Below are 16,991 nucleotides of genomic sequence, written 5' to 3'. Positions count from 1 at the left end.
CTCAGAAATGAGGACCCTTATTCCGCCTGGCATGATGCCATCCTGAACAAAATCACAGTTTATAGTAATGCAGACGAGGGAGTGGATACTGGGTAGGGAACTAAAAATTTCTGCCACAGTCATGCAGTCTGCCCTAGCTAAGGGAGCAAGTACAATAAGATAAAAGTGATAAATAGTGAAATAATGAGAGGTCAGTGGATTGAAGGTGTTTACTGAAGTGAAGAATTGTTGGAAGAATGTACTATGTGAGCTGGCAGACTAGGACATAGAGGTCAGAGACTGCTGTGGTTGAAACAGATTTTAGAGATGATGTACTTACTGGTTACAACAAAGCCCAGGCATTTGGCATATCCCCCTGGCCCTACCAGCGTACCTTTGCCAAACCTCTAATATTGCACTCACCACTCTGTCTATAGAATGCCTGTCTACAGACTGTGAGCGCCTACAGCACTGAAATTTGCATTCCAGCACCTAGCACATAGTAGCATTAAAATCAAAATATTTGAAGAAATGAAACAGCACACCAGTGAGGAAAGACATTTTTTCGTTTTACTATGTTTGTGTCATTCTTACAATATGCCATGGAGACACTGTCATCAGCTTATAGCAGTAGTGTGTGCCAAAGGTGACATTCTGTCCTGTTTTTATGGCACATGGGCCAATTGCTAATTCCGTGACCTCCCTTCTTTTGCTACAAGCTACTCTCATGTGTTGGTGGCCAGGGAATGAGGGCTGCCTGAATGCCCAGAAGTTAGCATCCCCTGGTAAGCCAGGGAGAGAGTCAGGAGAAATTTGGGATGCCATCTTTGAAATGTTATTGAACCATGGAATACCATATAATAAATTTTGAGTGTGCTTTGCAGTTGTAGTAAATAGCTTATGTTTCTGGAGAAGATGCTCTAAGTCATAAATATGTAGCTAATTGACTCTTCTCACAGAAACAATGTTATTAGAAAATATAGTCCTAAGGGCCTATTTTTTTTAAAACACCTTTATTGGAGTATAATTCCTTTACAATGGTGTGTTAGTTTCTGCTGTATATCAAAGTGAATCAGCTATGCATCTACATATATCCCCATATCTCCTCCCTCTTGTGTCTCCCTCCCACCCTCCCTATCCCACCCTTCTAGATGGTCACAAAGCACCGAGCTGATCTCCCTCTGTACTCAAGTCCATTCTCTACGTCTGCATCTTTATTCCTGTCCTGCTAAGGGCCTATTTTTGATGCCCATTTTTTATAGAAATAACCCCAAATACCACGTTTAGTCACCTGTTCCACTAGCCATAAGTTATACTGTAAAGTATAAACCTCTTTATATATATAAACTAATTGAATGGTAACCAATTACAGTAAAACAGCTTCGCATATGATAGAGTATAATAGTGTATTATAAATAATTCTAATGTGGCTTCACAATTGCCATATTAGTATCACTGCAACAAATCAGAAATGGAAAAGGTCACTTTTATCAGGAGCATTGCATTGAGAAGTTTCTTTGGGAAAGTTTAGAGGGACATATCTGAGGATAATTCTGGGGATGGTTAGGAACTTTTGTGGAAAAAATCAGGAATTTGTTCAGCTGCTTTCTTTTTTTTTCCCCAGTTGTAAATTTCCCTGTGGCAAACACAGGGAGGGATCTCAAGTTTTCGTTTTTTTTTTTTTTGTTTTTTGTTTTTTTCTTTTCAGTACGTGGGCCTCTCACTGCTGTGGCCTCTCCCGTCGCGGAGCACAGGCTCCGGACGCGCAGACTCAGCGGCCATGGCTCACGGGCCCAGCCACTCCGCGGCATGTGGGATCTTCCCGGACCGGGGCACGAACCCGTGTCCCCTGCATCGGCAGGCGGACTCTCAACCACTGCGCCACCAGGGAAGCCCAAGTTTTCGTATTTTTAACAGTGGTGAGGAAAAGCCAGGACTCTGAAGTTAAACAGAGCTGAGTCTGAATCCCAGTTCTCCTATTTCTTAGTTTTAAGTTACTATCATCGCTCATCCTCGATATGCTCGTCTGTCAGATGGGGATAACAATAATTCCTTCCTTCAGAAATGTTGTGAGGATGAGATATGATTTCATCATCATGGCTAACACAGGCTCCTGAATGGTCTTCCTGCTTCCACCCTTGCCTTTCTACATCATATTCTCGGCCTCGCAGCCAGAGTGACCCTTGTCAATTGCAAATCATATCCGATTGGTCCCCTGGTGAAAAGCCTCCCATCTCACTCAGATCTCCGCAGTCCTTACAATGGTCTGCAAGATCTGGTCCCTATCCCTGTTCCTACTTCTCTCCCCCTTGCACATTCCTCTCTAGCTTACTTGCTGTTCACACTCCTAATTCAGGGTCTTTTCAGGTTCTGTCTTCTCTGCCTGGAACACTCTTTCCCCAATTATTTGCCAAATGACTTGCTTCCCCATATCCATCAGATTTCTGTTCAAGTGTCACCTTCCAAGTGAGATCATCCCAACACTCCCTATGTTCCTAACCTAACTTTTCTCTCATCAACTAACATACTCTATGTTTACTTTTCAGACTGTTTTCTGTTTTCCTAATGACTACCTTACCCCAACTAGAATGTAAGCCCCATGAGAGTAGAGAAACTTGGGAGATGCCTAAAATACTGCCTGGTACATATCAGGTACATAAGTGAGGTTGACCAGTATTCATCAACAAATAAGAAGAAGAATGAACACTTACATAGCACTCACCATGCATGGGGCACTGTTATAAACATGCACGTATGTTAACTCATTTATCTTTACAACCGGGTGTCATAGAGCCCATTTTGCAGATGAGGAACTGAGGCACAGAGAGGTTAAATGACTTGCCAAAGTACAGATAGTAAGTGGTAGAGAACCGGGATGTGAACTCATCCTTCTGACCATCATGTTGCCGTCTATTGAGAGCCTCCTCCAGGCTGGGCACTGTCTAGGCACTGGTTACAGTAATGAACTAAACAGAGTCTCTCTGCTTTAGATTAATAGAGACTTAAGAAATAAAATAATCAAACACAATGTATAAATCTTAGCAGATCCAAGTTTGGACAAAAGACCAGTAAAGCCATTTGGAGGATAATGAGGGAAATCTGAATATGACCTGAGTACTTATTACATTCAGGAAGTATTGTTATAATGGTAATGTTATAATGGTGTGATAATGGTATTGTGGCTAAGTAGGAATGTGTTCATTTTTAAAGACACACGTTAAAGCATTAAGGGGTGAAATGTCTATATGTCTGTATTTTAAAACATTTCAATAAAAAATAGATGAAGCAAAACTGGTAAAGGTTAACAATTGTTAAATCTAGGTGAAGGAGAAATAGTTATTCATACACTATTTTTGGTTTATTTGAATATTTTCATACTAAGAAGGTTTTAAGAAACCAAAGAAAGGGAAAAATCATTTTTAAAAGTTTCTGCTCTCATGGAGCTTATATTCTAATGAGAAGACAGAGATCACAGTGCTTATTGGTTACTTGTAGGCATTCTCTTCTCCCCACTTTATTCTGTAAAATCCACCCGCTATTTCACCAGCAAAATTTTCCCATCCAATATTAAATGAGATACAACTCACAGTGAAAATCTGTAAAGCAATCCTTACTTGCCCTGACATTTTCTGTCTTTTATCTCTCATCACGTTATTCCTCATAATGGCAAAAATCCTCAAAACTTTAGTTTTTAGCAAATTTCAAAAATCACTTTCTCAGTGAGATCCATATTCACAAAATTAAAGATTCTTCCCATCTTAGACACAGATCTTGCACATTGCTGTATTGTATTAGATCACAATATATATTTTTATATTTGTTTTGATGGATAAAGTTTCCATCTTATGGAATTCATTTGGAAAATAACTCTCAAGCAATGAGATGTGTTTTTTTTCCCTGCTCCACAAACATACAAATTGTATCATGCTTCTAAGTAGGTCCTTGCATTTAAACAGTTTAGGAACTTTTATTTGAAATTGCCTTCAGACTTAGCTTGCCGAACACAACAAGAAAATCAAACACTCTCTTGGCCTATAAAGTTTTTCTCCTCTTCCTCCCTCCTTCTTATCTATTTTGTTTGTTATTTCAAACCCTCTCCTTGACTGTTATGAGTACATGTGTTCCTATCGTCCAAGGTGCCTAAAAGAAGGATTGGGCTGGTGTTGATTTGGAACCTTAGCTCCAGTCTTTTCTTTATATTATAAAGAAAAGCCATCAGAATATGGCTTTTTCAAATGTAAGAGAAAGTGATAAACAATTCTTTATTGTGATTCTTAATTACAACTGAGAAACTCCAGATGACTTGTCATTTTAGGTTTTTTTTGGTGTGAAATGGAATTCCAAAAACAATTTCTTCACTTTGGAGAAAGAGCTTAAAGTAGCAACTGGGGTTTACCTAGTTTAAAAGGTTGGCAGTGGGCAATTAAAGGTGGTAATATCCCAGCTGGATTTCACAGCTACTCAATAATACAAGCTTTGAAGTTGGTGTAGTAGGCTTATAGAACAGCTGGCAAAACAGCACTGTTTGTCATTGACTTTACAGCGCAATATTAGGGCTATCTTTGTGTCAGCAGTTATGCATTTTTAAGCAGATGTCACTGATATTAGATATAAAACAACAATAGGGATCCAGGCCCTGAAGGTAAAGTCAGGGTGGGAAACAGTCCATGCCCCTTTCTAAATGAAGCTCACCCCTGCTCGCAGTATTTAAAAGAACACAGGGCACATAAGATCCCTTATCTTTATAATCATTTGCCAGGATTCAGAACTCTTTTAGGAAAATAAATTTCTGGCCATAGTTTTTTGTTTTGTTTTTTTTTTCCTGGAATAATAATAGCAACTATGTGTTCTAAAATAGTCCTAATCTCATATATTTTATTTCATTGTCTTTACAACCTGGAGATCTCTAATCTTCCGCTTATGGACTAACTCTGGCCCTCCTGAGATTCTTGGCAAAGTAAACATTTAACGAAAGCAGAGGCTTAATAGTAAGGAAGATGAGAAGTTTAAGCTCCCTTTATAACAGCACTCTGTTTTTGTTTTTCGTGAGAGCCTTTATTATTACCTGGTATTTTCTTATTGATGGTCTATCTCAACTCCCCTAGAATGTAAGCTCTGTGAGAGTCGGGGGACCTGGTCTGAATTGTTCATCCCAGGGTGCCTCTAACAGTCCTTGGCACACAGGAAGTACTCCACAGATAGTGGCTGAAGGAACCCAATGTGACAAGTACAGTGACAAAGGTAGGAGTGGGCTGCTTTGAGAGTACAGAGGATCCTGGATTAATATTTTATATGGGGATGAGCACACCATTCGAAGTCACTGTGGCGGTTTCATTTATTCATTCAACAAACATTTGTTGACAGTTACCTGGCATTACATTGCAATGGACAAACTGACATGGATCCTGCCCTCATTAAGCTTATAATCTAGTGGTAAGTCAGGCATTTTTTAAAAAATCATATAACAATATCTAGTTACAAATTTTGGCAAATGTAATAAAGGAAAATACAAGGTATTCTCATCATAAGCATCTTTGCTGTAAGCATTTTTGCTGCAAACATCCTTGCTGCATAACTAATTGGCCATAAGGCAATTCTGCCATGAAAGATAAAATAACTGGTTGACAGTTCTTGATTTGACAGTTTCCACTGGTTGAAATGCATTAGTCATTATTGATGGCTTTATCAAACTGATCGATGATGATTTGCCCCAAGAGCTGGTTTCTTATTTTGAAGCACACTACCTGGAAAGAGAAAGAGACTGAAGGCCTTGAAGGTGCAGAGTTGAAGCCAGGTTTCGCATAGAACTTTGGAACATCTTTCAGCGGACATGTAACAAATATGCCAAGAATAGAACACAGCTTAGCGGCTTTCACAGGGCAACGCAAAGCTCAGGTACAAACACGCACCCTAGTATTTGTAAACGGATACCTCTCTTAATGACGGACGAAATGTCAGTGAAAAAGAAAAAGCACAATGCCAAACGAGGAGATGAGTCAACAAACAAACAAAAATATGTATACAATACTATGAATGAAAGACTTGAAAGACAAGTGCTTCGGTAAAACCCACAAAATAAAATTGGTCATTTGTACAGCAGTGCCATGATCTACCCACATTTTAAATGTATTCAAATATTTTGTATTTTGCAAAAAAGTCATTTAAATTTTGTTATTCATTTCTCATGCTTCTTTATGTCCTTGTTAATGTCCCTCTTTTGTTTTTTGTTATTTTATCTCTTATAGCAAAATTGCCTTATGGCCAATTAGTTATGTGGCAAAAATGCTTGTGGTGGAAATGCTTGCAACAAAGATGTCCACAGCAAAGATGCTTCCTACCAAAGTACCTAGAACTAATACAAACAATTGTAAAAAGGGTACCAAGTGATGGTGGCACAATTCTGTGAATATACTAAAAACCTCTTAAAAGGGTGAATTTTATGGCATATAAATTGTATCTCAATAAAGCTATTACTTGAAAAAGGGTATCACGGTGGTTAAGAGCACAGCCCTGGATCCCTACATTTCTGGGTTCATGATCCTGGCTCTGACACTAGCTGTGTTCTCTTGGGCAACTTATTTAACATTTCTGCATCTTGGCTTCTTCATCAGTAAAATGAAGATAATAATAACATCTCCTTCTAGGATTATTCCGAAGGTTAAACAAGTTAATGTTCCCAAAGCACTGAAAATAGCATCTGGTACCCAGAAGAGGTGAACTGTTACCACTTTGGGGGAGTCAGGGAGGAAACAGGAATCAAATCGAAAGAATAACCAAAAGCCAGAAACCTCTTGGGCTCTATTCCTTGCCGCCTGGAAACTTAACTTCAAAGAAAGCTCTTTTGTCATAGAAATTGACCATGCTGTGAACATATCTGAAACAACAATGGCATGTTTTCTCATTTAGAACACAATTTCCCACCTTTGCTCTTGAAAAAAAAAAATTCTCTTCTAACAGCTTTATGGAGATATAATTCATAAACTTTAATTTCGCCCTTTCAAAGTATATAATTCAATGGTGTTTAGTAGATTCAGAGTTGTGCAGCCATCACCACTATTTAATTCCAGAATATTTCATCCTCCCCCAAAGACACTTGACAAGCATTAGACATCATTCCCCACTCTCCCCCCCTCCTCCTTCCAGCCTCTGGCAACCACCAATCCACTTTCTGTCTCTACGGATTTCTCTCTTCCTACCTTTACTCTTGGAAAGGCATGTGGAAGTGAACTGTGCTGTCTTGGGGGTTGCCAAAGTTTCCCCTCAGATTCCAGAGGGAAAATAAATGATTTCTGATCAATTACAGCTGGAAGCAACCTAAGTTTAAAAAAAAAAAAATTAAAGTCAAATTTGCTATCATAAAAGCTTCACAAATTGTAACTTAAAAACAATGCTTCCTAGTTAAATTACATTTTATGGGAAATATTCTATTGGTAATTACAATAAATCTGACCAACTTTAGCATTTTTACCACTATAAAACTGCAGTTGTTTATTAAGCATAAGAACTTCCTAGCCCAATAATGACCATTATAGCATGAATAAAAAGCTCTATCTCTGGCTGAGTTTATATGATGCACAATTGACAGAATTACTACTCTATAAAATATTTCTCAATTAAAAAAATACAATATGCTGTATTTTGTTAAATAAAATTAAGTCACAATATAGCCAATGTTAAATATATTCAAAATGCTGATCCCTAAGCAGTTCATCCTTATATTTTTCATTTATTTTTTTATTTTTATTTTTTTTCATAAATTTATTTATTTTTGGCTGCATTGGGTCTTCGATGCTGTGTGAGGGCTTTCTCTAGTTGGGGCGAGTGGGGGCTACTCTTCCTTGTGGTGTGTGGGCTTCTCATTGCGGTGGCTTCTCTGGTTGCAGAGCATGGACTCTAGGCATGCGGGCTTCAGTAGTTGTGACACGCGGGCTCAGTAGTTGTGGCTCCTGGGCTCTAGAGCGCAGTCTCAGTAGTTGTGGTGCACGGGCTTAGTTGCTCCGTGGCATGTGAGATCTTCCCGGACCAGGGCTCGAACCCATGTTGAACCCATTGGCAGGCAGATTCTTAACCACTGCACCACCAGGGTAGTCCCCATCATTATGCTCTTTAAACTTCTGCTATTTCATATAATTGCAGAGACTTAAGGATCAAAGGTGGTGAAAGGTCTTCCTTGTTAAGCAATGAGGAGTTCCATGGGAGAGCAATGTGCAAACAAAGTAAAGTTGTAAGAATGTGTATATGTGTGTAATGTAGGTCTTAATTTTAATTTTAAAGCAGGTTCCAGTTCTTTAAGATAGTCAACATAATTAAGGGCAATTAAACTCAACAACAAATGACTCACTTTCTTGATTCTATTGTGATGCCCACTTTTGTAAAATTACAATTAAAAAGCAATTTATGGACTCTGGTTTCATTCCAACATGTAAAGAGCTTGGAAGTTTCGCTCCAATCCTCAGCAAGAAAGCTGAAGAATCAGAAAAACAACTCTTCTTAGATACATCAAAGAACTGAGATCACAGGGAAAACTGCTGCCTTCAAAACTGGAGAAAGAGGTGGATAAAGCCCAAGAGCAGAAACCTGCTGCTGGAGCCAGTGCTGGGAAGAGCACTTAAATTCTAGTCAACAAATTTCTGGAGGCTCAGTGTGGATTCCCTTGAGAGTTAAAAACTCCGAGGGGCCAAGTCTTAGGATGGCAGATGACCCATACTTCCATGAGTTTTACCTCTAGGAGCCCCACCTTGTTTTCTCTGTGAAGATCAGAGAAAAATCCCCTCCTGCTTCCAGCAGGGAAAGAGGAAGAGAATACTCCAAGTTCTGTTCTTTGTTCTGTTCTCTATAATGAAAGCTAGGTCTCAGGGAAAACTATTTTATCAAAGCCTTATCTGACCCGAAGAAGGGCAATTAGCTAACTGCAGCTCCCTCTAGTCTTCCTGTCTCACCTAAGGGGAGGAAATGCTGAGAAAAACTTGTGATGGTAACAGGGACACAGACCCTCCAAAAGAATGAGACCTAATCACAGGATTATTGCACGTTTCCCCCCAACACATACTACATCCACAGAGCCTCTGCATACAGAGGATTACAGGTGAAAGAACTGCAAGTCTCAGATTCTATTTAGGAAGGAGTTTCTAGGGAAACCCAAAAACAATAGGGGGGACAAAAACAAAGATAGCTGGGGAAATTGAAGCCTCAGACATCTACAGTTACAGCAGACAGTAAACATGGCATAACGCCTGGCCAGATAAAGGCCTACTTACTTCACACTAAATGCCTACCTACCTCAGTTCCTATTACCTAATACAACATGTCCAGCTTCCAACAGAAAATGACAAGCCATGCTAAAAGGCAAGAAAAAAACAGTCTGAGGAGACAAAGCAAGCATTAGAATCAGATTCAGATATGACAGAGATTTTGGAATTATCAGACCAGGAATTAAAAATAACTATGATTAATATGCTAAAGACACTAATGGGAAAAAGTGGACAATATACAAGAACAGATGGGTAATGTAAGCAGAGAGGTTGAAGCTCCAAAAAGAATCAAAAGGAAATGTTAGAAATAAAAAATATTGTCAGAAATGAAGGATGCCTTTGATGGTCTTATTAACAGACTGGGCATGGCCAAGGAAAGAATCAGTGAGCTTAAAGAAATGTCAATTTAAACTCCAAAAATGAAATGCAAGGAGAAAAAAAATTAACAAAGCAGAACAGAATGTTCAGGAACTGTGGGACAACTATAAATGGTGTACCATACCCATGTTGAGAATATCAGAAAAAGAAGAGAGAAAGGAGCAGAAGAAATATTTGAGTAATAATGGCTAAGAGTTTTCCAAAATTAATGACAGATGCTAAACCATACACCCAGGAAGCTCAGAGAATACCAGGGAGGATAAATACCAAAAAAAACACACCTAGACAAATCATATTCAAACTATGGAAAACCAAGGACAAAGAGAAAATCTCGAAGACTGGGGAAAAAACTTACAGAAGAACAAGGATAAGAATTATATCAAACTTCTCTTCATAAACCACTTAAGCAAGAAGACAGTGAGGTAAAATATTTGAAGTGTGGAAAGAAAAAACCCGCCAACCTGTAATTCTGTATCCAGCGAAATTATCTTCAAAAGTGAAGAAGAAATAAAGATGTTCTCAAACAAAAGCTAAGAGAATTGGTCACCAGCGACTTGTCTTGCAAGAAATGTTAAGAGAACTTCTTCAGAGGAAATGAAAATAAAATAGGTCAGATATGGGATAGATGAGGCAAGCGGAAAATCCAGGGACCTCACCATCATGTCCTCCCCTACTCTCCACCTTTCAGAGTCTTCTTAAGTTTGTTTTATATATAACATCCAGGGGTTTTAATTGTATTTATCAGAAGGAATAGGGGAAAGTATTTCTATACCATCTTCCTAGAAGTGAAACTCTCTTAGTGTATTTCTTACAAATCCTTTTACCTCTGTATTTATGTATTTAGAAGTGAATTTGGGGACTTCCCTGGTGGCGTAGTGGTTAAGAATCCGCCTGCCAGTGCAGGGGACACTGTTTCGAGCCCTGGTCCAGGAAGATCCCACATGCCGCGGAACAACTAACAAATCAACCTGCCCTGTGTGCGCCACAACTACTGAGCCTGCACTCTAGAGCCCGAGAGCCACAACTACTGAGCCCACATGCCACAACTACTGAAGCCCAAGTGCCTAGAGCCCATGCTCCACAACAAGAGAAGCCACTGCAATGTGAAGCCCGTGCACGACAACGAAGAGTAGCCCCTGCTCACCACAACTAGAGAAAAGCCCGTGTGCAGTAACGAAGACCCAATGCAGCCAAAAATAAATAAATAAATTAATTTTTTTAAAAAAGTGAATTTGAATTGAGATACAATTTTGCATCCCCCTTTTTTCCCCTCAACATATGCTGTGAGAATTTTTCCATGTCATGAAAATGTCTTGGACAATATTGGTTTTAATAGCTATATAATACACAGATGTGTTGCAGATTTAATCATTGTTACTGTTAACATTTAAGGTTCCAAGTTTATTGCTACTAAATATAACACTGAACTGAACAAACTTATACAGAGATCCATGCGTATCTCTCCTTATATCCTAGGAGAAATTCCTAAGATACAAACTACCAAATTAAAAAATAACAATTTAAAAAATCTTCTCACATACTTTGAAAAACCTCCTTTAAGAACTTTGTGACAACTTATACCTCCCACCAGTAGTATAAAAGTACACCCATCTTTCGGCCCCCTCATCAGCACTGAGTATTAGGGTGTTTTAAATGACATGTTTCGCTAACTTGTTAAGAAAAACAGTAATATATAATTTAATTCTTGTTTACCAGTGAGATTAAATATTTTTCACCTATTTACTGGTTATTTGCATTTCTAGCTCTGTATTCTATTGATGTCCTTTTGTCTATGTCAAGGGTTTTTATTATTATTATTATTATCAGCGAGAGCACTTTGTATTTAAGAATATTAGCAATTTTTATATCATGTGTGTTGGAAATGTTTTCCAATTTATTGTTATTTCTAAACTTTATGATGCTTTTAAAAATTTTATTTTTTGTTTCAAAAAATTTCAAACCCATAGAAAAATTGAAAGAATAGTGAGCATCCAAATACCCTTCACCTAGATGACCAAGTGTTAACAACTTGTGCTTTGTCTCTCTCTGTAACTAGGAGGTAGTCATATTCTGTATAAGTAGGATTTGTGTACTGCTTTGTAACAACCCAGAAGAGATTGGCTCCAAGGGGGCTTCAATAACTGAGTGGAAATGTACCTTCTAATCTATACTCATCATTTAACAGAAACTTCTTCTTTCCTTCTCACTGTTTCTCATGATTATCTGCTTTGTTCTTGGTTTTTTTTCCCCCTCAAAACACTAGCATCACAGAATATAAAATGAAGATTTCTGTGCAGTTCTGATGGTGTTGGTACAGATGGTAGTCACCCTCCTAGTATTAATAAGCAAAGCGTGGTCATTAAGAACAGTGTGAGCAGATATCTCAAGCAATAAAATCTGTGCAAGCCAGCAACGATAAGAGGAAGAATCACACTTTGACATAGAAGAAGACTCATTGCCAAAGTAGGGATAATAATGAAACCTATTTTGAAAACAATACAAAAGCACTTTGAGCTCTTTGGAGAAAATATACCACTTTTGATAATGTCCTTATCATTGTTTTCTCAATGACTGCTAGGGAAATCTTGCATGTGCTGCATCCATTATCATCACTTTGTGTATCTATTGGGTTTTGTCTCTGTTAGACAAAACTACCAGATATTTTCTTGAGCAATACTTGGGAAAAGGGAAAACCATCCCCTGTGAAAATTAGCCTTCCTGGTTTTCAGGTAGCTATGGTGTAGGAGAGGATACTTGCAGACACTTGACTGGACTTCAATCTGGGCCTCGCTATTCTGTTTGTTTTTTAATTTTTTTATTGAAGTATAGTTGATTTACAGTGTTAATTACTGCTATATAGCAAAGTGATTCAGTTATACATATATATATATACAGTCTTTTTTTAAAATATCCTTTTCCGTTATGGTTTATCATAGGGTATTGAATATAGTTCTCTGTGCTATACAGTAGAACCTTGTTGTTTATCCATTCCATATATAAAAGGTTACATCTGCTAATCCCAACCTCCCACTCCATCCCTCCCCCAACCCCCTTCCCCTTGGCAAACACCAGTCTGTTCTCTATGTCCGTGATTCTGTTTCTGTTTCATAGATATGTTCATTTGTGTCATATTTTAGATTCCACATATGAGTGATGATATATGGTGTTTGTCTTTCTCTTTCTGGCTTACTTAGTAAGATAATCTCTAGGTCCATCCATCTTGCTGCAAATGGCATTATTTTGTTCTTTTTATGGCTCAGTAGTATTCCATTGTATATGTGTACCACATCTTCTTTATCCATTCATCTGTCAGTGGACATTTAGGTTGTTTCTGTGTCTTGGCTATTGTGAATAGTGCTGCTGTGAAAATAGGGGTGCATGTATCTTTTTGAATTATAGTTTTGTCCAGATATACGCCCAGAAGTGAGATTGCTGCATCATGTGGTAATTCTATTTTTAGTTTTCTGAGGAACCTCCATACTGTTTTACACAGTGGCTGCACCAACAGTGTAGGAGTGTACCCTTTTCTCCACATCCTCTCCAGCATTTGTTATTTGTAGAGTTTTTAATGATGGCCATTCTGACTGGTGTGATGTGGTACCTCATTGTAGTTTTGATTTGCATTTCTCTGATAATTAGCGATGTCGAGCATCTTTTCATGTGCCTATTGGCCATCTTTATGTCTTCTTTGGAGAAATGTCTGTTTAGGTCTTCTGCCCATTTTTGGATAGGGTTGTTTGTTTTTTTGTTGTTTAGTTGTATGAGCTATTTGTATATTTTGGAAATTAAGCCCCTGTTGGTCACATCATTTGCAAATATTTTCTGCCATCCTGTAGGTTGTCTTTTCATTTTGTGTATGGTTTTCTTTGCTGTGCGAAAGCTTGTAAGTTTGATTAGGTCCCATTTATTTATTTTTGTTTTTATTTCTATTGCCTTGGGAGACTGACCTAAGAGAACATTGGTATGATTTATGTCAGAGAATGTTTTGCCCATGTTCTCTTCTAGGAGTTTTATGGTGTCATGTCTTATGTTTAATTCTTTAAGCCATTTTAAGATGAATTTTGTGTATGGTGTGAGGGTGAGCTCTAACTTCATTGATTTACATGCAGCTGTCCAGCTTTCCCAGCACCACTTGCTGAAGACTGTCTTTTTCCCAAGAGACTGTCTTGCCTCCTTTGTTGAAGATTAATAGACTGTAGGTATGTGGGTTTATTTCTGGACCCTCTATTCTGTTCCATTGATCCATATGTCTGTTTTTGTGCCAATGCCACACTGATATTGATTACTGTAGCTTTGCAGTATTGTCTGAAGTTTGGGAGGGTTATGCCTCCTGCTTTGTTCTTTTTCTTCAGGATTGCTTTGGCGACTCTGGGCCTTTTATGGTTCCATATGAATCTTAGGATTATTTGTTCTATTTCTGTGAAAAATATCGTGGGTAATTTGGTAGCAATCACATTAAATCTGTAGATTGCTTTGGGTAGTATGTGGACCTCACTGTTGATGACCTGTGTGACCTGGAACACTGGTGTGAGCCTCAGTTTGCATAGCTTTAAAAGGAAAGGGTAGGGCTTCCCTGGTGGTGCAGTGGTTGAGAGTCCGCCTGCCGATGCAGGGGACGCCGGTTCGTGCCCCGGTCCGGGAAGATCCCACATGCCGCGGAGCAGCTGGGCCCGTGAGTCATGGCCACTGAGCCTGTGCGTCCGGAGCCTGTGCTCCGCAACGGGAAAGGCCACAACAGTGAGAGGCCTGTGTACCGCAAAAAAAAAAAAAAAAAAAAAAAAAAATCTACCTCATAGGTTTAAAAAAGTCCTTTGTAAACTGTCAAGTGTTATGATGATGAAATTCATGATAATGAGGATGATGATCATTATTGTTTATCTTTTCTAAATAATTTTTAAAGGTGGATTCAGGAATAGTACCCATTTTGAGTGGACTCTCCCAATTTCCTGGGCTTCCGTAATAGAATGAAGCCCCATGTATCTGAAAAACATTGAATCTCAGTTACTCATAGGAACTGTGCTCTACTGTCAAAGGAGCAACAGGAATTTGTAGTCCTTATTATATGCCAGTCCTCTCAGAAGGAGTTGCTACCATGGTTGTTTGGCCCCTGACACTCCACCAGACTCACTGTGTAAGCAGACATTGACAAGCCTACCAGCCTTATTGCCAGGTCCCACTCTTGGCTCAATCCTAGTGCAAGAGGCTTACTCTAGCCCTTCATAGCAATGGGGTAGCGGAATTTCCAGGACTAAGCTATTGATCACACAGAGGCAGGCCCTCTATTTGGCCAAAAGAATACTGAATCCAGGGAGTCATGCTTGTCCCAAGGATCCCAAGCACAAATGATCTGCATGAGGATTGCCCAGAGTGTTTGTTACAATGCAGATTCCAGGACCCCATCTGGGAGCCAGTGAAAGAGGACTGCAAACCCAAGTTTAAGAACCGTCACTCTAGACCTGTGGTCTCTCAAATAGGGTACCCACGTGTCAGGTGATACATAAGACAAGGCCATTCGTCGTGTGAAGAGAGTGTAAGAACTTCTATTTATCTATAATAAGATGCATAAAATAAAAAATAAGAAATTACTTTGTACTACTATTTAATACTCAGTTCGTCACTGGATCCCTCACGTGGTCATTGTCACCTGCGCTTCTGGATACCTCCTGAGAGTGGAAGCTCCAAACCACAAAAGAACGAACAGGCGGGTCAGCATTGTATGTGTTTTTCCAGAGCATTAGAGTGAACTGCAGTTTATTCATGAAGTGGGTTTGTAGATTATATTATTTAGTTTTAACTAAACTAAGCCTGGAAAAATGGACAGGTGTCCTAAAAAAAAATCCTGCGAAAAGCCACACTGTATTTAAGATAATGATGACATGCATTGGGAATTCCCTGGCGATCCAGTGGTCAGGACTCCGAGCTTTCACTGCCAGAGGGCGTGGGTTCAATCCCTGGTCGGGGAACTAAGACCCCACAAGCCATGCAGCAAAAAAACAAAAACAAAACAAAACAAAATGATAACAAGCATTGGTGAAAAACAAGAAAATGGCAGAACTTACACTTTTACTTCTAGCTTTTCTTCAGCCATATTAAAATGTAAAAATGATGATCAACCAATCAAACTTATGAAGAGTCAGCCTCCCCAAGCCCCCCAAACTTAAAAATTATCCAGAAGACTAACTAAGATATGGGCTTACATCCAACCAGCATCAATGTTGAATCTCAGTTAAGTGTAGAGTATTTTTGGGATATTAGCCACAACCAGTATAAAGCTGTCATGATTAACAAGATTAAGAAACCAAAACATTATAATTAATAACCTGTTTACAAGAGAAAGAAGTTTTGTGCTGGTAATAAAGTAAGAGACATTTTTTAACTGTTTAGTTCATCTTTATCTCATTATTGAAACATTTCTATGCTGCTGTTAGTTGATAATTCACTCTCTATGATAATAAGTATATAATTTACAAATAAGCAAGCACATTTTATGGGTTCACACCCAAATTCTTTGACTGATAGCTTTGTGGGATCCAAGGCCAGGTCCAGTTTCTGTCCCAACTTGAAACTTTTATGAAACTAAATCTCCCCCTTTGGCCTCCTGATCAGTTGTGACAGCCGGTTTCTCAGTGAGTCATTCCATCAGTCATGAAAAAACTCCTTGTTTACTTGGGTATCCTAAGGAATTTGTCATGGAACCTCAGAAGAAAAATGCAATGAATTGGTCAGTCCTGCTCCTCCCAGTCATGTGAACCTGAAGAAATTCGGGGTTCTGCAACCTGCTTTGCATATAATCTCCTGGGAGGCCACAGCAGACTCTGAAGCAAAGTCTATTCATGACAGTCTCTGGACAGTGCCCCGCCCCAAGTGCAGAGCCATGTGTGACTATCTACCTGGGAATATGACAGTCACAGACAACCGGCCCTGAGCTCCTGGGTCTCATGTTTTCCATTTCCATCTGCTGCTTCTCCTCTTCTGCCCTGAGCCATGCCCTATGACTCACACTTCCACTCCTAGGGCCTGCCTTGGGTCTGCTTACTTTGAAAACCCAGTTTGGACTCTTCTCCAGTTTTGACCTTGGCTCCCCTCATTTCATCTTCAAATTTTGTGCCACTTTAGCATCCCAAATCCACAGCTATGACTGAGTTGCTCCCCCAGGCTCGTAGGGCTCCTACAAACTTGCCAGGCTCCCATCTCCCTGGTAAGAGGGCCGGTGATTATATTATTGTATTGAACAGGAAAGAAAGGATCCAAGGACCACTCCTGGGAGCCAGCTGAATGCCCCCACTAACACCTTCCTTTACTCTTCCAGACCCTAAAAGGGGCAAGGGTACATCTTGGCCAGGGAGAAGAACTGTACAAGCAAAGGTCTCTGGCCAGAATCTT

General features: G+C 39.3%; 1 protein-coding gene across 1 annotated transcript in view; it reads right to left on the bottom strand.

Moving 5' to 3' along the window:
* IQCH (IQ motif containing H) overlaps positions 1–16,991 on the bottom strand; it is a 212,359-nt gene that overhangs the window by 184,785 nt on the left and 10,583 nt on the right. The window contains exon 4 of the mRNA XM_065871349.1: positions 7,176–7,293. Coding sequence (XP_065727421.1) covers positions 7,176–7,293 — 118 coding nt within the window. The remainder of the gene's footprint in view (positions 1–7,175; positions 7,294–16,991) is intronic.

Source organism: Phocoena phocoena, chromosome 2, assembly GCF_963924675.1.
Source record: "Phocoena phocoena chromosome 2, mPhoPho1.1, whole genome shotgun sequence".
NCBI lineage: Eukaryota > Metazoa > Chordata > Mammalia > Artiodactyla > Phocoenidae > Phocoena > Phocoena phocoena.
This window is presented reverse-complemented; position numbering and strand designations above follow the sequence as displayed.